General features: G+C 43.8%; 2 protein-coding genes across 2 annotated transcripts; one reads left to right on the top strand and one right to left on the bottom strand.

Moving 5' to 3' along the window:
- Positions 1 to 2,640: 2,640 nt before the first annotated feature.
- cep70 (centrosomal protein 70) lies at positions 2,641 to 7,988 on the bottom strand. Its single transcript, XM_029129141.3, has 15 exons — positions 7,629 to 7,988; positions 7,408 to 7,522; positions 7,240 to 7,339; positions 6,943 to 7,066; positions 5,886 to 6,054; positions 5,614 to 5,789; positions 5,332 to 5,391; positions 4,980 to 5,054; positions 4,757 to 4,838; positions 4,429 to 4,578; positions 3,977 to 4,129; positions 3,713 to 3,881; positions 3,221 to 3,329; positions 3,055 to 3,134; positions 2,641 to 2,790 (listed from the first exon to the last, which is right to left on the bottom strand). Exons 2-15 carry the CDS (start codon positions 7,483 to 7,485, stop codon positions 2,729 to 2,731), a joined length of 1,587 nt encoding a protein of 528 aa, XP_028984974.1. The 5' UTR covers positions 7,486 to 7,522; positions 7,629 to 7,988; the 3' UTR covers positions 2,641 to 2,728.
- Positions 7,989 to 13,983: 5,995 nt separating this feature from the next.
- On the top strand, positions 13,984 to 23,908 carry LOC114842971 (NACHT, LRR and PYD domains-containing protein 3-like). The gene is made up of 11 exons (XM_055506882.1): positions 13,984 to 14,405; positions 14,624 to 14,925; positions 15,054 to 15,173; positions 15,484 to 15,539; positions 15,665 to 17,480; positions 17,585 to 17,758; positions 20,214 to 20,387; positions 20,474 to 20,647; positions 21,213 to 21,383; positions 22,913 to 22,959; positions 23,066 to 23,908. Exons 2-11 carry the CDS (start codon positions 14,840 to 14,842, stop codon positions 23,590 to 23,592), a joined length of 3,345 nt encoding a protein of 1,114 aa, XP_055362857.1. The 5' UTR covers positions 13,984 to 14,405; positions 14,624 to 14,839; the 3' UTR covers positions 23,593 to 23,908.
- Positions 23,909 to 24,248: the final 340 nt, after the last annotated feature.

Below are 24,248 nucleotides of genomic sequence, written 5' to 3'. Positions count from 1 at the left end.
GAGAAGACTTCCTGCCCCAAGTGGAGGAGTTTAAGTATCTTGGGGTCTTGTTCACGAGTGAGGGAAGGAAGGAGCGTGAGTTTGACAGACGGATCGGTGCGGCGGCTGCAGTAATGCGGTCGGTGTATCGGTCCGTCGTGGTGAAGAGGGAGCTGAGCCAAAAGGCAAAGCTCTCAATTTACCGGTCAATCTACATTCCTACCCTCACCTATGGTCATGAGCTTTGGGTCATGACCGAAAGGGCAAGGTCACGGATACAAGCGGCTGAAATGAGTTTCCTCCGCAGGGTGGCTGGGCGCTCCCTTAGAGATAAGGTGAGGAGCTCTGTCATCCGGGAGGAGCTCGGAGTAGTCGCTGCTCCTCCACATCGAGAGGAGCCAGTTGAGGTGGCTCGGGCATCTGGTTCGGATGCCTCCTGGACGCCTCCCTGGGGAGGTGTTCCGGGCATGTCCCACCGGTAGGAGGCCCCGAGGAAGACCCAGGACTCGCTGGAGAGACTACGTCTCTCGGCTGGCCTGGGAACGTCTTGAGGTCCCACCGGAAGAGCTGGAGGAAGTGTCCGGGGAGAGGGAAGTCTGGAACTCTCTGCTTAGACTGCTGCCCCCGCGACCCGGCCCCGGATAAGCGGATCAAAATGGATGGATGGATGGATGGACTCTCGTCGCAATGCTTGATGAAAGTTGATGAAGGTGCAACTGTGCAAACAAACACAGCAGATCCTCGAACCAATCTGGTGATGCATATGCATAGCAAGCCTCAAGGATATTAATAGAAACAGCGCTTCCAGGACACATCATGTCCGACTGTGATTCGTCAGAAACGAACAAGACGAGGTTGGGCATCACCCCAGGAGGACACCGGACGTACTGTAAGTGGGTCCACAGGTTAGAGGATTCCCAGGTTGGATGAACCAGAGACCGGTCCCACTTCCCCCAGATTGAAGGACTTTTCCAAGTTGGATGAACCAGTCCTGAGTTTTCTGGTGAGATGATTCCCAGATGATTATTACCTTGCTTGGTGATTTTGGTTTGGTGCCTATAGTAGGAGTGATGTGGCACCTGAGAAAAGAAAAAAAAAATTGGGGTATTGAACCCCGGCCTGCCCTGCCACCTTCCCAATATCAGCGTCATACAAAGCCCAGAAGATAGGAGAGGATGTCTACTCTCCGTGCCACAAACTGAACACAAGTCCCTGTGGCATCTTTGTGGCAGGCCCCACAACCAGACAACGGAGTGCGTTTCGAGGACCTGTTTGTCTGACACCTGGTAGGGCCTTTACATTGATCCGGATAATCTGCCCATAATGGGGCCAAGCACAGGGATCGTGTTCTGTTACATGGGCAGTCTCGACCCGGGATACCTGTTCAACATTGGTAGTGACAAGAAAGCTCACAGCGTTGGGTTTTGTTTGACCCTGTGCAGTGTGATTATGATCATGCAGGGCCCTTCGAGCTTCACAGAGGCATCAAAAAGATCTTTAAGTGTGGTAAAGGATTGAACACAAAGCTAAGGCAGAGCTGGTCCAAAGTCGAGACAACGAACAACTCGAAACACAAAAAATGTCCAGGACAGGCAGGAAACATAGCAGACAGCAAACAGAAGAGGTGAAAGAAGTAGAAGTAAAATCAGGTCATATTGATTATCTGAAACCAATGGAAACCCTGAATTCAAAGCAAACTGACCATGAGAGCTTGTGTATGCATACACACAATGACAGAAATTATGAAACTATATTCAAAACCTAAAACATTAGTAATTAAATAAATAGAGGAGGACCAAACGCTAGCAGCAAGAGTCAGGGTCTGATTCACTGTCCAGGTAAATTCACCAGCAGAGGGAACCTCTGATGAAAACAGAATCAGATTCATTTTTTTAGAAGTGAAATCAAAGAAACAGGTTGTCGTGAACAGGTGCAGACAGAGACTAGAATCCAGGGTCTGTAATAAGAGCAGAACATGCTAACAGGAGCAACAAAACCTCAGGATGAGTAAACAATTAGGTCATGTATGCAAAAGACAAGACGGCTAATAAGCAAACAAACAAAAACACACAGCCTAGCTGAATGCTTTAAATAGTCAAGAGAACAGTGACAAAAAATGAGCTGACTAGAATGAGCTGGGTAAGAACAAGACGAGACAAAGCAGAGTCCTCACAAACGTACTGTAGGGAATGTCCATGACTTTCTACACTATTATTTCTACACCGCCTCAGCCCCACACCACGGAGTGTACCACCCGAAACACAGGAAAACATGCTTTATTTCTTTACATGGCAGAGGTTAAAACTTTATTTTAAACACAGCTAAATTATGTCACCGTTCAGAAAGTACAACATCACGCAAATTGTGATTTAGTTTGGTGTTTGAAAAGTGGTCAGGTCAAAAACTGCTTACGCTCAGTCATGCTGCTACCTGCTCTAATCGGATTACCTGATGTTGACTCACTTGAGTAATACTTCCCATGCTTAACTGTTTCCTTCCACCAAAACCACGAGTCCAGTTTTAATGGATCCCTGCTCCACACAGTGTGAACACGTCTGTTATATCAGTTATATCTGTTCTATATATTTAAATTCAGTTTTTAAACAACATCAAACTGAAAGAATTTTGTGTTCATCCCTGAACAAACTGTCAAACTCACGCTTTGCATAGATTAGAGATTTTATTAAAACTACAGAGTCACTACGATCATCACATCTACCAGCGAGGAGGCTGAAACCATGAGACACAGTCACTGAGCTCTTTGTTTCAGAGACTTCAGAGCTGGGAGGATGTCACCCAAACGACAGACTCCTGAAACACAAACACGTCATCAGCAGCTGCATAAAGGGTCAAATCACAACACCAGTAATTACTGTAACACTTTATTTAAGGACATGGTTTAAACAAACATTAACAGTGGTTAATTGGTGTCATTATGGGATGAGTAGCATTTCACCAAACACTGATTTTTCACATTTCGGCCATCACTGTGTGTTTGTTGCGTTTATGAGGCTTATGAACTGTTGGATCAATCCAAATCTACTGTATTACGTATGAGATTGGTCCTGTTCTTACCCAGAGTGTGTAACAGCTCTGTCGCGAGGCCATGGAAAGCTGGGAAGAACTCCTCATGCTGCTTCACTTTAACAAGGATACTGAAAAACAACAGTAATGTAGGTTACAGAGGTACTGCAGTAAAACTGACTCCAGCATTTCATGTGTGAGTTACGTGTGTTTGAACCTTTCAATGTCAGAGTCTACCAGAACATCTCGGAGCCCAGCAGAGCGTTTAGTGGAGGACACCAGCGACGACACTGTGTTCACCACCTCAGCAGGAGGAACCCGGCTGTCTGAGCCACAACACACACAATGTCTGTCAGACACATGCAGTACTGACTCTGACAATATATATAACAATCGATAAATATTTAAATAGAAAAAGTAGTCAGTTTGGCCTGAATACTAGTAACTACACAGATCCAGGTTTCACACCGAGTAAGTACATTAAAACTTTGATTTTCATTTCATTTTAATAAATTTATTGTACGTTTTGTGACGTTTTTGTTTGGTGGTTTGCCTTTTTTTTAATGTGTATTGGCTCAAAAGGGTTGGACAACACTGCTATTAAAAGTAATGTTAAATAATAAAAGGTGAATTTAAAAATAAATAAAAGAGAAGAACCTGACAGCTGTACTTTAGTGAATGCACTCAGCTGCAGTGTACTGTACAGTACCTAGGTCCAGAACGTCTCGGAGGTTCCTCATGGCTGTAGTCATCTCCCCCAGCCTGGTGTAGACCTCATTCATACGAGGGTAGACACCGCTGAGGGAAGGGACGTCAAATAGTTTCTGGAAGTGAGAGACCATGGAGCCCAGAGTGAATGGTGTCGGACTCCTCCCAGTCTGGATCAGCACATCACACCATAGAAACCATGTTAATCAGTCAATTTAGTCAATGCAGTCCAGTATGTGAGTACTGAAGTGGTGCTAAACTTCACCTGATCATCACCAGTGCAGGTGTTTTCCAGCAGCGAGTCTACGAGCACCATCATGTCCTCCACCTTCACAGCTTCTGTAGAACTGGCCCCAGAGTCCGGAGGCTGCCAGGGCACCAGTCTGACAGCCAGTTTATCCAAACCATGCTGCAGCTCCTGAACCATCACACAGAACAGGTCAGCAGCTTCAGAGTGTATTTAACCTATCTTTAATATGTGTAAAAAAAATTTCTGCACATTGTGTCAAAACTGGAACATGGTGAATTACATATTAAATTACCAGGACCATTGTAAAAAAACACAATAAAACTGTGGTTTGGTTGTTGCCAGTTCTGACTGACAAACCTTTCAGAAATCTCTGGTATTTGGTATTTCCCAGCTGTGCTATGGTTCTGATGGGAGTACAGTATGAAGTATAGTAGTTATCGTAATAGTAGTAGTTCTGAAGTATTTACCTTCAGCAGGTTCAACTGCTGAGCCCACATCTTCACTGTGGGGACCAAACTCTGGAACCCAGCCAGGTCCACACCAACAGAGGGTTTCTGTCTGTGCAGCTGTAATGGAGCACTGGACCCAGTCACCACCGAACTGATCTCAGTCAGCAGCTAGAGACATCAGGGACAGGTTCAGTCAGATAGTGGTACGGTTAATTCATTAATGGATCTGGCTTAAGGGCAGAGTCTCTTCTAATGAAGTTCTGTGGTGAGTGTTTGGGTCAACAGAACCTCTCTCCAACCATAAAACACCACAACACCTGATGGATTTAGAAAACAAGCCACTTACATAGTGATACTGAGAACAGAACCTAGCATCTCTGACTGGGTCACCAATGTCTTCATCACTCTCAGGTGTTCTGCCGTCTGACCTGAAAAGATCAAAAACTGACATCACCACAACAAACTAAAATTAATCTGGTGTTGGTCCTTCATCACATGTCAGATACTGACTAGCAGGTCAGACTCAGGGAACTCAGAACCAAACACATACTGTAAATGAGCGTTCCTACCTTGTATCATTGGGTTGGTTTAATCTCAGATGACCCAGTTTGTGTTTGTAGAAATTCTCATCTCTCAGTGTCGGCCTGAAACCATAAAACATATCAGCTCACTTAATTCATCAAACTGTTTTTATGGGTGTAAGGTTTCTATCAGAAATTACATTCTAATTTGGTATCTGTCAGCACCAGAATAGGTTTTAACGCTGACTGGAGAACAGTTCGTGTTTTCATACAGGTCAGTAACATAGCGTCAGTGTTTAGTGAATCCAAAAATACCATATGTTCATTTGTAACTGCATGTCACACTATAAGAGTGTTCATGTAATAGATGTGTGTGACAGCTGCTGGAGGCCTGTGTTACCTGAGCTCATCCAGTAGCAGAGTCAGCTTAGTCTCATAGAAGTCGATGACATCCAGCAACCTGCAGACACAACAACATGGACAACAAAGCTGTGAATGTCGTTGAATTGTTTAGCTTCTCTTTAATGTGAAAGTCTGAGAACACTTCAGTACTTCTTCAGTAAGTAAGTCTACGCTTTGAGAAGTAACTGCATATAGTGTGTACACATTAGGAACTAGAATACTGTGTGCACTACAGTGGCTACTGTCAGTTTAAGAAGCTGAATGTGAACCATCTTCTTACTGCTGGTCTGCTGCAGAGCTGTGTCCGCTGACGTTCTTGCAGATGTTCTGAATGGCCCGACTCTGCCGAGCTAATCGATTCTCTTCCTCTTTGACGGCGAAATAAAGTTTTCTCTGCAGCTGAGCATTCTCCTCTGTCTGCTTCAACAGTTTCTGCTGCAGAACCTCACACAGTTTCTACAGGAACAGACATAAACAGGTTAAAACAGGAGGATTAAACATCAAAGACTAAAGCTGATTATTATAAATACCAGTCGTGAAATTCTCACATACCTGTGCATCCTGTTTTGCCTGCTGTGGCTGGTACTCCTGCCCAGCCTTGCTGAGGTAGCGGTCTTCCAGGTCCTGAACCCTGGTCTTGACCCGGTCCAGCAGCCCCTCCAGCTTGGCTGCTCTCTGAGACTGTTGAACAGCTCGACTCATGTGCTCCTGAGCGTCCTGTCTGACAAAAACACACAGAAAGGATCATGAGCACTTCCTTCACCTGCTGCATCTTCTCCTGGATCAGAAAGCTGAACCAGTCATACACAGAACCAAACATGAAGATTCCAGAGGCTGTTATAGCAGCAGATTCATGTTTAATTACATCTTATTTGTTCACATGGCTTAATTCAGATTAGGAAAATAAACCTGTTTGAACAAAGGTGTATTAACAACCTGAGTGTTTGAGTTAAGATATTCAGATAATTTAAACTTTATTTATCCCACAGTTGGGGAAATTTATCTCTGCATTTGACCCATCCCCTGGGAGAGCAGAGGGCAGACACGGTGAGGAGCACAGGAGGGAAGTGTCTTGCTCAAGGGCACACCTTGCGCCAGAGGCAAGGATTGAACAGATCAAACCTTCTGCTTCCCAGTTCAATGCTCTACCTACTGACCTACCAAGCCACCACTTAACAGATGAGGAGAAAATGAGCAGGGGAACTCACCTGAAGCATACAGGTTGAATGGCAGGAGAACAGGTGGTCGACACAACTGTCATTTATTATTAAACATATGAAGACAAAACCAACTGTACTAAAGCCATGTGTAGTCTGAGGAAATACTCTTCTCCAAGAGTATATTTTGGTACAAAACTGTCAGAGTATCTGGCTCTTCTTTGTCCATTAGCATAGCATTAAGCAGCTCATCTTCCCAATCCAATTACTTTAAATCAATATGCAACAAACACAAATTCTCGATTTACTCTTATTCCTCCGCTCTGTTAAACTAGCTGAAAACACAAAAGCAGCTGTTGAAGTAACTGATTCAGAGTCAGTTCCAGTTGAACTGTAGTATTTACTGATTAAATTGATACAATGGAAATAAGTTGCTTCACTGCTAAACTTACTTGAGTTGGTTGTTGGACCTTACAAGCTCGTGAATCAGAACCTGTCTCCTCTCAGAGTCTGTGAGCATGGTCCTCAGAGTGGACCGGACCTCAGCAGCTGATCTCCGGTCCAGGAGAACCAAATCTAAAGACAGAGTAGGGTAGCAGGAGGATCACTATTAAAAAAAAACAAGTTCTGCAGTAACTTTAAAACGTCTTAATTCTGACACCACTAAAATAACAAACCCACTAAACTTATACCACTACTACTTATACCAACATCTTAATACTCTTTCTACTGTATTATCAGAGACTCACCTGAAAGGTTCTTATTCTGGACGGGATCTGCAAACTGAACCGGTTTAAAGCCATGGTGCTGGAGCAGTTTATTCAGGTCGGTCCATTCCACCTGCTCCTGCTGTGAGACCAACACACAATAAAAACAGAAGAACGGGTTAAAAACCTCCCACAGCAAACGGTGCTGACCTGGAACCGAGTGCAGGTCCACAGATACACGAAGGTTTTATCTGCCGGCTGTGAACAGGGAGCGGAGCTCAGGTCCATGTCCTGCCTGTCGAACCGTACAGGTACCAGTCAGGTCCTAAAGCCACAAGTGAGCACGTTGCTAGCGTGACGTCAGCAGCTACGCACAGTGAAGCGGATACACACGGTGACGTGTAGTGTGTTACACTAGCTCGTGAACTCACCCGCTCCATGTTGTCACTTGGCTGAAAGAAGCCAAACACGTTTTGTTGTTAGTGTAGTCACGTTGCGTTACTAAGTCCAAATAAGAGACACGTTCAGAGCTGTCCTTTATGGTAGTATAACAATGAATATTCAGTAAAACAATAAACACACAACCGTCTGAACGGGCAGCGGTTAGCGTCTAGCTAACAGGCGGATAAACGTCAGACTATGACGACGAGGTTTTACACCGTTAGCATGTTAGCAACTCTTTACTCAACGTTAGAATAAATTAACTACTAAATGAGTTACCGCCGGTTCTATTTATGGCAGTTATCGTTACTGTTTGCCGACCCGCCCCACTGTACGAAAACTAGACAGTGACAAACCGCTACGAAGTTCAAAATATCAGTCACGTGACAGACGAAGCGCTTGTAAAGGCAGTAACTTCCACCGGAAGTTGTCAGATTAAAATGATGAAATAATGAAAAACAATGATAAATGTGGTTGTAATGAGCCTGATGAGCCTATAAAGATGTCCACTTGTCTGACTAGTTGTTTTTCTCTGTCTGGATTTTAATACAAACAGGAGAAGAAGCCAGTGGTTGTTTTACTTTATATTTACTGTAGTGTCGATATGAATTTTGTTTGAGTAGGCCAAATGGTAATTTGCTCGATAGTAATATCTACAAAGCAAAATAAACATTGATGAACTAATCAAATGTTACAAAATATCAGACCTCAGACCTCAGAAGAGTGGTCCATTACAGTAAACCCCCTTAACAAGCGCCTCTAAAAAAGTGTCACCCAGTCTGCCTGGGTTGTCCCTGTAGAACAGGTGGATATGAGCCAGAATATAATGGAACCTGCGTGGATGTGCTGGCAGAGGATTGACGAGATTGCATATGAATTGTTGGAAGACAAGAGCTTAGTCTGCTAACATTAACATTAACATTAATATTAACATGTGTCTGGCATTATCCAGTTTTGCTCCAATGTAAGAAGGTCATATTGTTGGTTTTTTTTTTGGGGCTCAAAATACACAAATCACACAAGTACCAATTGGAAGGCATTCATTGTTCCAGGAAAAATGTTTAGTGAATACATAGAATATACGGTCTGTTTATGTTTGCTTTTAGTAACATTCTATAGTGTTTGCAGGATATGACACTGTCGATATGACCCTCACTATAACTGAGTACAGACATCTGTGTATTTCTGTATGTGTCTGCAGGCTGTCAGGTTGTCTGGTTTCAGAGGAAGGCTGTGCTTCTCTGGCCACAGCTCTGAGCTCCAACCCCTCCCATCTGAGAGAACTGGACCTGAGCTCCAATCATCCAGGAGACTCAGGAAAGAAGCTGTTGTCTGGACTGGAGTATCCATGCTGGAGACTGGACAATGTAAGGTATTGAAACTACAGGCCATGTCTGTTAGAGGCAGTGTTGCCAGAAGGGAAAATATAAAATACATAGCATCTAACTCCAAGAGTTAGATGAGCAACAATACAGAGCAACAATCTGGCAATGAGCCCCTTTCAGCCTGGTGAAGTCCATTGGTTGAGACCAGGTCTGAGGAAGTGTAAGTGTGTTTTTAATGAGATCAGCAACATTCAACCATCTTCAAACTGTCATGAGTCATCATCAAACTGCAGCTGGATTGTGTGTTGTTCTCTCCATCAGATTTCTGTCAACTCACAAATGACACAAACAGAGTGAACAAAACACTACAGCTGTCTGACAACGACAGGTAGGTGACCCATCAGTCAGAGGATCAGTCATATCCTGATCATCCAGACAGATTTAACTACTGGCCTCAGCTGCTGTGTAGTGATGGTCTGACTGGCTGCTGTTACTGGGAAGTTGAAAGAATACATTTTTTGGAAAAATACTGCATTTAATCATTGAAACATTTTTGCTGAAGCCTTGTTAGCTGTGCTATAGCTATAGCTATAGCCTTGAAGTTTTCTCCCTTCTGCTCTGCAAGAAATAGGGAGTACCGGTGTGTAGCATCCTTATCTGATGAGACCAATGCTTGCTTTGTGCAGAAAATATTTCCCACGTTCTGTGTGAATATGCACCTCCCAGAATGCAATACATATTATGAGCTGAATCCTTGTCTTCTCTTCAGTGAGAGGAAGTTGCCTTTGCTGTAAACTGCTCACTCCTTGCAAGTAAAATCCTGAAGAAGGTCTCAACTGATTGTGTCTGCTTTATTTAAGATTTACAAAGGGAACTAACAATTTCCCTAACAACATTGAAATATCAGTGGGTTACAGAGGAATCAGAGGGAAAGGGGACAGTGGAGACATAGGTTTGGATACAGTGATCAGTCCTGGAATCTGAGCTCTTTATCCTTCTACAGCGTCTCCTCTGATGAACTATTTCACCTTCAGTCAACTACCAGCAGTCAAGACAATTCCATACACCTGTACCTCCTACCTACCCACTGAGGGGAAAGCTGTTCGATGACTTCATGCTTTCAGATGTTTGATGTTTCATGCCACTGGAGAGGCAGCTACAGTAAATTTAACTGTATACTGACTATAAGGTTCCTGCCAAGTTCAGGAGTGAGACATTTCACCTGACTTCAGAGAGTCGGTGCATCCTGTTTTTGTTGTGTTTTCTTGTCTTTGTTTTGCTTGGACTAAGTTAGAGCTCAGCATTTCCTGTTAGCCCTGTCAACGCGCTGGCAGTCATTTAAAATATGCATTGCGCTTAACTACTTACTAAATACCCAGCAGAGGTACAGCCAGGGACTACGTCATAAAAGAGGCATGTGTACAAGATCAAAAGACTTACACACAAATGCTGGGTTTGGCAAACTGAGAATGTGCACAACCAGTCTGGCAACTGGTTATGGAGAATACTGGTGCTTAAATACTAACACAGAAAATGACAAACTGACTGCAACTGATGAATCACGTGACTGGACACAACTAGAGAGAACAACGACATGTCGAAAACAAACAGGAAACACCAAAATAAAACCAGACATAAGCTTGAATGATAAACATGAAGCTGGAACTGTGACAGTATCTTGCTTTACAGTAGCTCTCTGTCCCTTCTCACAGTGTCACAGCCCTCTGTGCTTTTCTCTTCATAGTGTAAAAGCCCTTTGTCCTCTTTATTGTGCCACATGTCTCTGTCCATGTCACAGGATTAGCTCCACAGCCCTGGGTTTGTTCTTGTCCTCCTCTTTTTGCAAATCCTGCCCTAGTTTAAATATGTGTTTTTTGATTTCCTTCATTATTGTATTCTGGTTTTCAATTATTAAAGAATAGAAAATCAATGATCAATGAAGGTTCAAGGAACTTCTACCGGCCACCAGGCGCTCGCATACGAGCCCCAACCCCGGGCCTATTCCCACGGGGCCCGGCCGGGCACAGCCCGAAAGAGCGACGTGGGGCCGTCCTCAAGTGGACCCACCATCCGCAGGAGGAACCGTAGGGGGCCGGTGCAAAGTGGATTGGGCAGCAGTCGAAGGCGGGAGCCTAGGCGCCCCAATACTTGGATAACCAATCTGGCTATTGGGACATGGAATGTCACGTCACTGGGGGGAAAGGAGCCTGAGCTTGTGCAGGAGTTCGAGCGGTACCGGCTAGAAATTGTCGGGCTCACCTCCACACACAGCCTGGGCTCTGGAACCCAACTCCTTGAGAGGGGCTAAACGTTAGTGTGGAGTACCCGGCCTTCTTGGGGTCTCTGGAGGGAGTGTTGGAAAGCGCTCCAACTGGGGACCCCATCGTTCTTTTGGGAGATTTCAATTCCCACGTAGGTAACGACAGTGATACCTGGAGAGGCGTGATTGGGAGAAACGGCCTCCCTGATCTGAACCCGAATGGTGTTATGTTATTGGACTTCTGTGCTAGGCACAGTTTGGCCATAACAAACACCATGTTCGAACATAAAGGTGTCCATCGGTGCACATGGCACCAGGACACCCTTCTCAGCCTCCCTGGGAAAGTCTATGCCAGGGTACTGGAGAGGAGAATTCGGCCGATAGTCGAATCTCGGATACAGGAGGAACAATGTGGTTTTCGGCCTGGTCGTGGAATGCTGGACCAGCTTTATACCCTCAGCAGGGTGCTTGAGGGTTTGTGGGAGTTTGCCCAACCAGTCTACATGTGCTTTGTGGATCTGGAGAAGGCATTCGACCGCGTCCCTCGTGACATCCTGTGGAGGGTGCTCCGGGAGTATGGAGTCCAGGGCCCTTTGTTAAGGGCTGTTCGGTCTATGTACAACCGGAGCAGGAGCTTGGTTCGCATTGCCAGCAATAAGTCAGACCTGTTCCCGGTGCATGTTGGACTTCGGCTGCCCTTTGTCACCGGTTCTGTTCATTATTTTTATGGACAGAATTTCTAGGCGCAGCCAGGGGCCGGAGGGGGTCTGGTTTGGGGACCACAGGATAGCATCTCTGCTTTTTGCAGATGATGTTGTCCTGTTGGCTTCATCAGGCCAGGACCTCCAGCGTGCGCTGGTGCGGTTTGCAGCTGAGTGTGAAGCGGCTGGGATGAGAATCAGTTCCTCCAAATCTGAGGCCATGGTTCTTGACCGGAAAAAGGTGGTTTGCTCTCTCCAGGTTGGAGGAGAGTTCCTGCCCCAAGTGGAGGAGTTTAAGTATCTTGGGGTCTTGTTCACAAGTGAGGGAAGGAAGGAGCGGGAGTTTGACAGACGGATCGGTGCGGCGGCTGCAGTAATGCGGTCGGTGTATCGGTCCGTCGTGGTGAAGAGGGAGCTGAGCCAAAAGGCAAAGCTCTCAATTTACCGGTCAATCTACGTTCCTACCCTCACCTATGGTCATGAGCTTTGGGTCATGACCGAAAGGGCAAGGTCACGGATACAAGCGGCTGAAATGAGCTTCCTCCGCAGGGTGGCTGGGCGCTCCCTTAGAGATAAGCTGAGGAGCTCTGTCATTCGGGAGGAGCTCGGAATAGAGTCGCTGCTCCTCCACATCAAGAGGAGCCAGTTGAGGTGGCTCGGGCATCTGGTTCGGATGCCTCCTGGACGCCTCCCTGGGGAGGTGTTCCGGGCATGTCCCACCGGTAGGAGGCCCCGAGGAAGACCCAGGACTCGCTGGAGAGACTACGTCTCTCGGCTGGCCTGGGAACGTCTTGGGGTCCCACCGGAAGAGCTGGAGGAAGTGTCCGGGGAGAGGGAAGTCTGGAACTCTCTGCTTAGACTGCTGCCCCCGCGACCCGGCCCCGGATAAGCGGATGAAAATGGATGGATGGATGGATAATCAATGAAGCTAAATCACAGACACAACCTGAGGTAGAAAAAAACTTTGTGATGGTCCTTGTGGTGTTAATTGTTTTATACGTTGAATGTACACCACAACCTGTTGACCTGAAACTGATTTAGATTTTTTGAAAAATAACACTAGGGAATTAGTTACAGTACGTAAGACAACATAGAAGAATGACTGAGCTATATTAATGAGAGGTTTCCAAATGTTTATAGCTGACTGTAGAACAAAAACTGTTGGTTTGAATGGTTTTGACCAGTTTGTTCATGTTCATCAGTTTGCAGAATCATTGCTCATGATGTTTGAATAGATGCATTTTTTTTCTTTTATTACTTAAAGGTCCAATTGAGCTCAGTGTCATGTTTTACTTATTGGAGTCTTGAATATTAAAGCTTCTGAGTTTAGTCAAATGATAAATATCTTTTCCACAGTGTTTGTATATGATGGGACATGTCATAAACTCAGTCATTGCATCACTGTTTTGGTTATCTCCGGTTTTATGTTCTTTCCACTTCCTGTTCTAGTCATTGTTAGATTCTGTCAGCTTTACTTCCGGTTCTAATTAACTCACCTGCAGCCTCTCTAGTCATCATCACTCCCAGTACTTAAGCGCCACCCATTGCCATGTTACCTTGCTAGATTGTCTGCGTTCATTCATGACCAGCACTCCAGCATCGCCGTTACTGTGTATGACCCGTTTTGGTAAACCTGTCTTGTCTCTAGCCCAATATATATATATATTTTATATTAGTGTTGAAGGGGGTAAAGTCATATTTAATATTTTTGGACTCTTTTTGATGATGACTTTACACAAGGTAGAAATGGGCAATAAAGAAATAGCCTCAATAGAAACAGCTAACATTTAAAATTGAAGATTCCACACACTGAGCCAACAACATAGTTGTGATAGTTAGTGTGAATTCATATGAATATCAGCAACACCATTATTGTTATAAACCTTTCACTTCTTTCTTGTATCTGGTTCGTTGTGTTTATTGAGTGAAGCTGATGCAGTTAGTGACTCTGATCACCAGAGGACGCAAATATAAAACCAGCTGTACACACACCCAGTAACCCGGTTGCTCAGGTAACAACCGTCACCTGTGTCTTCATCAGAAAGAGGCGGAGTCAAGCTGCAGAACCACTGTCCTCAGGTAAGAGTCACACAAACTCAGGCACTTCAGCAGTTTATTATGGAAGTGTTTTAGACCAGGGGTGTCCAGCTTCAGTCCTCAAGGGCCACTGTCCTGCTAGTTCTCCAACTCTTCCTACTGATTACAAGTTTTTCAAGATTTTAAGTAAGTCAGTCTACTGTAAGTTTTTCCCAACAACTAAAGGACAACAACGCAGAGAATGTTTGTTCTACTGAAGTGAACATTCAGGTTTGACCAAAGTGACGCAGGGTAAACCTGAAACCAAAAAGCAGCTCAGTCTAAGGTCCCGATCTCAATGAGTTTGTACCAGTGACCCAGCTCAGGCATCTTTAACTCCACTGACTGGACTCTAATATGTGAGGAAAACCAGGACCAGGAGTGTCTGTTGTCATCACCACGGCTGTAAGTCTATGATGCAACATTTTCTGTTGGAACTTAAGCTGCAGTTTTCTTGTTGTCTACAGTACAGAGACGTCAGCAGATACACGAGTGACCACAGTAGGGTTCATAATTAATGTAGAATATAGTTTAGTTACTTTCACTAACAATAATAAACAGATTTTTATAACAAGTGAATTAACAAATTTACACTTTGCTTCTTCTTCATTTGTACTGGGCAGCAGCTTCATGTCTCCTTTAGTGACTGATAGTAGAAGTGGAGCAGCTCGTGGCACCTTCCTCTGACTGCATCCAGCTGACACTGATACAGTATGAAACAAAGAAGAGACAATCAGTAACAACATCAGCTGCTCATCTACAGCTGATATTGTTACAGAACTGATAAAGAAGGGGAGTTTGCAGTTAATGTGCTGATCAATGATTTGTGTTTTCTCCACATGATGGCAGAAAGTGTGTGTAAGATGATGGATCAGGGTGAGGACAAAGAAGAGGGAACCACTCTGTCTGAAACCAACGCTCAGAGGTGAGATGACTGAGACCATCTGACTGATTCTGTCTCCAAGTCCCAGACAATATTTGTTAAAACATATTACTGGGTTGTAAAGAAAACTTTGTGAAATGTGAGAGTCACCTAAGTTGTTTCTCTTTCAGGTCCCATCAGAGACAAGAATCTGCTGGACCTGGACCTGAATCCAGCTGTTTGTCCTTGAAGAGCAGCCAGTCAAAGGGACACCCTAATGATTTTAGTGACCAACCTACAACTGAGTCTAAGTGAGTTGTTGCCAGTTGTTATATATCAACTGTTCTTCCACCAATCTCTCTGATTAAATGTGTTTCTTTACGTCTCTGCATTAAGATTTTGGTCAAATGTTTTAACTTTTAAAGTTTCTACTTTAGACGTTAGTGATGTGGTCGCAGGAGGTTTAGACAACTGTTTGTCCAGTGTCTGAGACTGAACCAACTGACTGTGAACCTTCACCACTACAGGGTGTCTCTGACTCACTGCTCACATCAAACATCACTTAATGCACGTTTACCTTGTGTGGACTTATAATATGATTGTATTCTTTATGGTTTAAAGGGAGGACGAAGAGCAGAGGATGGAGCAGGAGGATGCAGCTGTCTGTCTGCAGGGCGGTAAGTAGAGTTTGCATCATTTAACATTAGAGACACAAACAATTAAGTTTGAGGGTTACATTTGTAAATGTAAATCATCAAATCTTTATTATTACATTATGATTATAATTACATTAATATTTTAGGTTTTTCTGTTACTTCAGGAGCTCCTGGAGCAGTTTGTCAGCATCGACTTAAATCTCGCCTGAAGCAGAAGTTCCAGTGTGTCTTTGAAGGCATCATTAAATCAGGAAACCAAGTCCCTCTCAACCAGATCTACACAGAGCTCTACATCACAGAGGGAGGAACTGGAGAGGTCAACAATGAACATGAGGTCAGACAGATGGAAACAGCCTCCAGGAAACCAGTCAGAGCAGAAACATCCATCAAACCAGAAGACATTTTTAAAGGCTCAGCTGGAAGAGACGGAGCCATCAGAACAGTGATGACAAAGGGAGTGGCTGGCATTGGAAAAACAGTCCTAACACAGAAGTTCACTCTGGACTGGGCTGAAGACAAAGCCAACCAGGACATACACTTCATACTTCCATTCACCTTCAGAGAGCTGAATGTGCTGAAAGAGGACTTTAACTTGGTGGAACTTGTTCATCACTTCTTCACTGAAACCAAAGCAGCAGGAATCTGCAGCTTTGAGCAGTTCCAGGTTGTTTTCATCTTGGACGGTCTGGATGAGTGTCGACTTCCTCTGGACTTCAACAAGACTAAAACCCTGACTGATGTCACAGAGTCCACCTCAGTGGATGTGCTGCTGACAAACCTGATCAGGGGGAACCTGCTTCCCTCTGCTCGCCTCTGGATCACCACACGACCTGCAGCAGCCAATCAGATCCCTCCTGGCTGTGTTGACCTGGTGACAGAGGTCAGAGGGTTCACTGACCCACAGAAGGACGAGTACTTCAGGAAGAGGTTCACAGATGAGCAGCAGGTCACAACAATCATCTCCCACATCAAGACGTCACGAAGCCTCCACATCATGTGCCACATCCCAGTCTTCTGCTGGATCACTGCTACGGTTCTGGAGGATGTGATGAAAACCAGAGAGGAAGGAGAGCTGCCCAGGACCCTGACTGAGATGTACATCCACTTCCTGGTGGTTCAGACCAAAGTGAAAAACATCAAGTATGATGGTGGAGCTGAGACAGATCCACACTGGAGTCCAGAGAGCAGGAAGATGATTGAGTCTCTGGGAAAACTGGCTTTTGAGCAGCTGCAGAAAGGAAACCTGATCTTCTATGAGTCAGACCTGACAGAGTGTGGCATCGATATCACAGCAGCCTCAGTTTACTCAGGAGTGTTCACGCAGATCTTTAAGGAGGAGAAAGGACTGTACCAGGACAAGGTGTTCTGCTTCGTCCATCTGAGTGTTCAGGAGTTTCTGGCTGCTCTTCATGTCCATCTGACCTTCATCAACTCTGGAGTCAATCTGCTGTCACAACAACAATCAATATCCCAGATGTCAACAAGACAAGACAAATCTGCAGAGACCCAGTTCTACCATGATGCTGTGGACAAGGCCCTACAGAGTCCAAATGGACACTTGGACCTTTTCCTCCGCTTCCTTATGGGTCTCTTATTGCAATCCAATAGAACTTTTCTACATTGTGTAATTACCCAGACAAAAACTAATTCAAAGACAAATCAGGAAACAGTTCAGTACATCAAGAAGAAGATCTCAGGGTCTCTCTCTGCAGAGAAAAGCATCAACTTGTTCCACTGTCTGAATGAACTGAATGATTGTTCTCTAGTTGAGGAGATCCAACAGTACCTGAGATCAGGAAGTCTCTCCACAGATAAACTGTCTCCTGCTCAGTGGTCGGCTCTAGCCTTCATGTTACTGTCTTCAGAAAAAGATCTTGATGTGTTTGACCTGAAAAAATTCTGTGCTTCAGATGAACATCTTCTTCGACTGATTCCTGTGGCAAAAGCATCTAAGAAAGCTCTGTAGGTATATTGATGGTTACAGATATATATGTTACATTTGCCTTAAGTAATATTAGTGATATTTTCTAAAACAAAATAAAACTATAAAATGCTGTGTTTTCTAGATTCAGTGACTGTAACCTGTCAGAGAGAAGCTGTGAAGCTCTGTCCTCAGTTCTCAGCTCTCAGTCCTCTAGTCTGACAGAACTAGATCTGAGTAACAACGACCTGCAGGATTCAGGAGTGAAGCTACTGTGTGACGGACTGAAGAGTCCTCACTGTCAACTGGAGACTCTCAGGTTGCATCATATTAAAATTATTTATTCCCAAATATTATATTTGCGAATCGTCCATTAGAATTTCATACCGGTTCGGTTGAGGCCTGGGTTAACCACGCCCGCGACTGATGCTGTTAACTGACTGACAGGTGGACTACCATTGGTCGAGAGGCAGAAGGGTTTTTGACAGAGAGAGAAGAGGAAAAGCAGAAGCATACATTTGAGAATAGGAATACTTAATGTTGGAACATTGACAGGGAAACGCAGAGAGCTAGCAGACATGGAGTGATCCTGAAGGGGGAGGTTGTGAATAATTTTCTAGAGGTGAAAAGAGTTTCAGACAGGGTGATGAATCTAAAGCCAGAAATGGAATGAATGGAAGGGGTGATGGTGAAATGTAGTCAGTGGGTATGCTCAGGTGGGTATGAGTTTGATAAGGTCATAGAGAGCATCCCCAGAGGAGAGAGGGTAGTGGTTGGAACAGACTTCCGTGGGCATGTTGGTGAGGGGAACAGAGGTGATGAGGAGGTGATGGGCAGGTTTGGGGTAAAGGAAAGAAACCTAGAAGGACAGATGGTGGTGGACTTTGCTAAGAGGATGGAAATGGCTGTAGTCTCTCAGGCAGAAGTTGAGGCAGGCTCTGGGTGGTCAAGAAGAGCTTCCAGATGACTGGGAAACTACAGCAGAGGTTATCAGGGAAACAGGTAGGAAGGTGCTGTGTGTTATATGGATGGAGGAAAGAAGATAAAGACACTTGGTGGTGGAATGAGGAAGTACAGGACTGCATCCAGAGGAAGAGGTTGGCTAAAAGGGAGTGGGATGTAGAAAAAAGGAGGAAAGTAGACAGGAGTACAAGGAAGCTCAGAGCAGAGTGAAGAGGGAGGTGGCAAAGGCCAAACAGAAAGCTTACGATGAGCTGTATGACAGGTTAGACAAGGTGGAAGGAGAGAAGGACTTGCACAGGCTAGCAGACAGAGAGGTAGAGATGGGAAGAATGTGCAACAGATAAGGGTGACTAAAGACAGTGAAGGAAAGGTGCTAACAACCCAGGAGAGTGTGCAGAGAAGATGGAAGGAGTATTTTAAGGAGCTGATGAATGAGGAGAATGACAGGGAAAGAAGAGAGGAAGATGTGGATGTTATGGAGCCGGAAATAGCAGAAATGAAAGAGGATGAGGAGAGGAAGGCTTTGAAAAGAATGAAGAGTGGAACGTCTGTTGGTCCTGATGACGCACCTGTACAGGCGTGGAAGTGTCCAGGAGAGACAGCAGTAGAGTTTCTAACTAGCTTGTTCAACAGGATTCTAGAGAGTGAGAAGATGCCTAAGGAATGGAGGAAAAGCGTTCTGGTGCCGATCTTTAAGAACAAGGGGGACATGCAGAACTGTAGCAAATACAGAGGAATGAAGTTGATGAGCCACACAATGAAGCTGCAGGACAGAGTAGTGGAAGCCAGGCTCAGGAAAAGGGTGGAGATTTGTGAGCAGCAGTATGATTTCATGCCCCGTTTCATGCACCACTGATGCCATTTATTCTTTGAGAATGTTGATGGAAAAGTACAGAGATGGTCAGAGGGAGCTGCATTGTGTTTTTGTTGATTTAGAGAAGGCATATGACAGGGTGCCGAGGGAGGAGCTGTGGTACTGGATGAGGTTGTCGGGAGTGGCGGAGAGGAACGTCAGAGTAGTCCAGAATACGTATGAGAGGAGTATGACGGTGGTGAGATGTGCTGTAGGTCAGACAGAGTTCAAGGTGAAGGTGGGACTACACCAAGGATCAGTTCCTTCTTATTTGCTATGCTGATGGACAGGCAGGAATCTACCTGGACAATGAGGTTTGATCTGCAATGAGAGTAGAGAGCTGGAGAGGTGGAGGTTTTCTCAGGAAGGAAGAGGCATGAAAGTCAATGGTAGTAAGACCTTTGGAGCGGGTGGAGGAAAGTGACAGGAGTGTTGTGTGACAGAAGAGCGTCAGAGCAAGACTCAAAGGGAAGGTGGAAAAGACAGTGGACAGTGGTGAGAGGAGTGATGAGGTTGGACAGAATCAGGAAGGAACTCATCAGAGGGACGGCTCACGTTGCCTGCGTTAATAACAAAGTCAGAGAGGCCAGACTGAGATGGTTTGGACACGTTCAGAGGAGGGATAGTGAATATATTGTTAGAAGGATGTTGGAGATGGAGCTGCCAGGCAAGCGGACAACCAAGGAGGAGATGTACAGTATGGATGTGATAACAGAGGACATGAGGTTGGCTGGTGTGAGAGTATAAGATGCCCAGGATAGAATGAGATGGAAAAGGATGATTCGCTGTGGCAACATCTGATAGGGAAATGCCGAAAGAGTAGTAGATTCCCAAATTTTTTATTATATATCTCTATGCTACTGTAGGTATCTACCATAATTCCAGTTTACAAATATTTTGTTTATTATTCAGAAGATAAATTACTGTATGGTTTGTCTTCCATGTTGTCGCTTTCTAGACTAAGCGGCTGTAACCTGTCAGAGAGAAGCTGTAAAGCTCTGTCCTCAGTTCTCAGCTCCCAGTCCTCTAGTCTGATTGAACTGGACCTGAGTAACAACAACCTGCAGGATTCAGGAGTGAAGCTACTGTCTGATGGACTGAAGAGTCCTCACTGTCAACTGGAGACTCTCAGGTTGAGTGAATGTTTTATTATACTTGAAATATTTTTAAATATATTTTGGCAATATTTATCATAATGTTTTATTATTTTCTCATCAGACTGAGTGACTGTAACCTGTCAGAGAGAAGCAGTGAAGCTCTGTCCTCAGTTCTCAGCTCTCAGTCCTCTATTCTGAGAGAACTGGACCTGAGTAACAACAACCTGCAGGATTCAGGAGTGGAGCTACTGTGTGATGGACTGAAGAGTCCTCACTGTCAACTGGAGACTCTCAGGTCAGGAACATTGACTGTTACAATACAGTAACAGTATTGTCACACTGTCATATATAATATAGCAAAAAACACCAGTAACTCTCAGGTCATTTCAAGTTATTTTTCTTTATTTTCTCCTCTTCCTGGATTCATTGGTTCTACGTATATTAAAAACAACTACAAAAACTGCATGGTTAAATATAATATATTTATACAACATCATACTTCATACATAAAAACATACTTTCTAATATACAAACGGTAATTATGTACAATCATCAACAAGTGGTTGACTTGGTTGACTGATTTTCACTAACCATTAACACAGCAACCAAATGTCACAGCTGCACTACAAGTTGCATTGCAAGCCAGAGGAAGAGCATGCTCAGGTAGCAGAATGAGTGAATGGAGCATAAAAAAGACCTCTTAGACACTCACTCACATGCAGTAAACACCCACTCATTGCAATGTGAATGCAAATAGAGCCACACAGCCACCCATGACAACTGTCCCTATATTATTAGAAAAATGTGACAACAAAACATGCTAAATGGAGTGACAGAGGGCTTCTTGTGTGTGCCTGCAGGCTGTCAGGTTGTCTGGTCACAGAGGAAGGCTGTGCTTCTCTGACCTCAGCTCTGAGCTCCAACCCCTCCCATCTGAGAGAACTGGACCTGAGCTACAATCATCCAAGAAACTCAGGAGAGAAGCTGCTGTCTGGAGTGGAGGATCCACACTGGAGACTGGACACTCTCAGGTATGGAGAGAACTACAGACAGTGTCTGATAGAGGAGAAACCTGGGGATGTTATTAATCAATTATTAAGTACTAATCTCATCTAAACTGTGTATACTGTATGTTTAATCAAAGATGGGAACGATAGAAGGCAAGGGTCAAAAATTGCATTGTATTCCTCAATTTTGTTTACATAAAATATACATTGCCATTTATGTAGATTTAATAACGCCATTTACAAAGAAACACGTCCATTTTTGAACCATAAACACTATGCCTTTTCCATAGTGACTATAAGGAAAGCAGCATAAGGAATGGCTTCACCAGTATGTATAGTAACATTATAGTGCAGATAGTGTTGTTCTCTAGAGCAGCCTCACCATGTTGTTGGTTGGGATGATATTAGCTTCCATTGTGACTGGTTTACAAACAACCTGAGGTTTTCTATCATCATTATACTCTGCATGTCAATGGAAAGTATATGACTGGGAACCTCATAACCGTGCTCACCTCCTTCAAGCCATGGAAGAAGCTGCCTAGACATATCTGTAGATATATGCCAGGGGTGGATGAGGCATGCAGGAGGGTTTCATCCCCGCTGCCTGGCTAGGACTAATGTGGTCTGTGATGTGGATGAAAGTCTCTGACCTGACCCAGAACAAAGACAGGAACCTGAGGTGGAATTGTTTTTGTTGTTGAATGAATAAAACTGTGCCAGCGTGCACATTGTGTTTTTGGGTTCCTGTGACAAGGTTTATAGAGGAGACAGACTCAGTGTTTGACAGTTTTGGAAAAATGATTACAATTTTTAGCATCAGTGTTTTAGATTATGTTGTTGATTTGTTTGAGGGCTTGTGAGTGTCTCCGAAATCAAGCTTTGCCATTAGACACCAAAGTGAATGAAAAATGCTTCATTTTGACCTGAAAATAGGATGTTTGGAGAATTCGGTCAGATGATTGGTGGTTACTGTTAAGATCATGTGAGAACGCGGAGAAGACAGTGAACTAGTCACTTCTGAGCTTAAACAAAAATTGCATCACATTTGTGACAAATCCATTATTTATATTTCACATTTTACAAGTTAGTGTAAAAATTGATTACTGTAGTTGCCATTTTATACTAAAATTAAATTTAAGATTTTAGGGAATGTGTAGGATGTTTAGGGTGAGTAAATCCATAGCAACCATATTTGCAAATCATTTTTTCAACACACAATATGTGTGTGACCTTTAGACAGTGATTAGCTCAAGGAAGTATGAATTTTACTGAATGTAGAAATTCGGGACTTGTATATTATATTACTTAATCATTATTTAACCATTAAAAAGATGAACTGTCATTAAAATGGGATTTTAATTGTTAATGATTCCAGTTCCTATGTAGTTTTGTTTTTTGGGTGCTCTTCCCACAGTATGTGTGCCTGGGATCCAGTAACTAGGTTAAGATAGAGATCCACTTCCTTACAGTAGTTGTTGGTGCCTAAACAAATGTGTGTATTAGAGCTATGTAATCTTCATGTCTTCATGTCTCTGACCCCCTCCTTCTTTCAGGGTGGAGCCTGGTGGAGTCCATTGGTTGAGACCAGGTCTGAAGAAGTGTAAGTGTGTTTAATGAGATCAGCAACTTTAAACTGTCATGAGTCATCATCAAACTGATGATAGATCAATAACTGCAGCTGGATTGTGTCTTCTTCTCTCCATCAGATTTCTGTCAACTCACAATCGACACAAACACAGTGAACAGAAAACTACAACTGTCTGACAACAACAGGAAGGTGACACATGTGAAGGAGGATGAGTCATATCCTGATCATCCAGACAGATTTGACTACTGGCCCCAGCTGCTGTGTAGTGATGGTCTGACTGGTCGCTGTTACTGGGAGGTTGAGTGGACAGGATGGGTTGATGTATCATTGTGTTACAGAGGAATCTCAAAAAAAGGAAACACTAAAGACTGTTTGTTTGGAAACAATGATCAGTCCTGGAGTCTGAGCTGCTCTAATGGTCATTACTCTGTCTGTCACAATAACAGGGAAACATCCATCTTCTCCCCTGTGTCTCACAGAGTATCAGTGTATGTAGACTGTCCTGCTGGTTCTCTCTCCTTTTACAGAGTCTCCTCTAACAAACTGATCCACCTTCACACCTTCAACGCAACATTTACTGAACCTCTTTATCCTGGGTTTAGGTTCTGGTCTCCTGGTTCCTCAGTGTCTCTGTGTGATGTGTAGTAGTGGGAGAAGTCAGAGAAATTAACATAAACATACATGTAAACAGTTAAAACAAATTGAAATTCCAGGTTCTGATCAACCTGTGATAAGCATTGTTGCCTTGCAGAAAAAGTCTTTCTTGATATTGTCTCTGGAGATATGTGTCAAATAAAACTCAGATTGTTTAATAATGCAAATGTATCAATGGAATAAGGTGTCAAAGGAGGGATTAACACTATAAAATGTAGAAGGAAGATGACAAGTATGTTCAGATATTCACTGTACGTTTCTCTGAATGTCAACCTTTTTGAGTAATAAACCTAACTGTGCTTTTGAACTAACATTTGTTGCTATGAGGTTATTTTGTTTTAAAGGTCTCAAGACTAACAGCTATTTTCTAGACACCACAATAGACAAGTTATAGACAAACAACATTCACCTTGTTGTATGTGTGAAGTAACGGAAAGCCTGTTAAAAGAGAAGTGTAGTGTAGTGTGTTATTGTAGTAAAAGGCTCATAGCAGGTTATCAGAGTGGTTCTATGTGGTATTGATGAACCGAAACAATATCTAGAGGATGAGGATAGGAGACAAAGTGAATGAGATCAGCCTATAATCAATCACAATGATAACCATACATGCATATGTGTATTTGTAACATTCAGCCAAAGAGTGGAAG

This window comes from Betta splendens, chromosome 2, assembly GCF_900634795.4.
Source record: "Betta splendens chromosome 2, fBetSpl5.4, whole genome shotgun sequence".
Lineage (NCBI taxonomy): Eukaryota > Metazoa > Chordata > Actinopteri > Anabantiformes > Osphronemidae > Betta > Betta splendens.
The sequence above is the reverse complement of the archived record's forward strand: the minus strand, read 5'-3'. Positions and strand labels throughout refer to the sequence as shown.

Bases quoted from the DNA above. Each gene is read 5' to 3' on its own strand.
- cep70 (XM_029129141.3), bottom strand. From the start codon at position 7,485: ATGGACCTGAGCTCCGCTCCCTGTTCACAGCCGGCAGATAAAACCTTC. The intron at 6,055-6,942 runs GTAAGTTTAGCA...TGTTTTTGTCAG, and splicing joins AGGTCCAACAACCAACTCAA to ACAGGACGCTCAGGAGCACA. The intron at 3,135-3,220 runs GTTCAAACACAC...GTTGTTTTTCAG, and splicing joins GTAGACTCTGACATTGAAAG to TATCCTTGTTAAAGTGAAGC.
- LOC114842971 (XM_055506882.1), top strand. From the start codon at position 14,840: ATGATGGCAGAAAGTGTGTGTAAGATGATGGATCAGGGTGAGGACAAA. The intron at 15,540-15,664 runs GTAAGTAGAGTT...TTAATATTTTAG, and splicing joins AGCTGTCTGTCTGCAGGGCG to GTTTTTCTGTTACTTCAGGA. The intron at 20,388-20,473 runs GTTGAGTGAATG...TTTTCTCATCAG, and splicing joins TGTCAACTGGAGACTCTCAG to ACTGAGTGACTGTAACCTGT.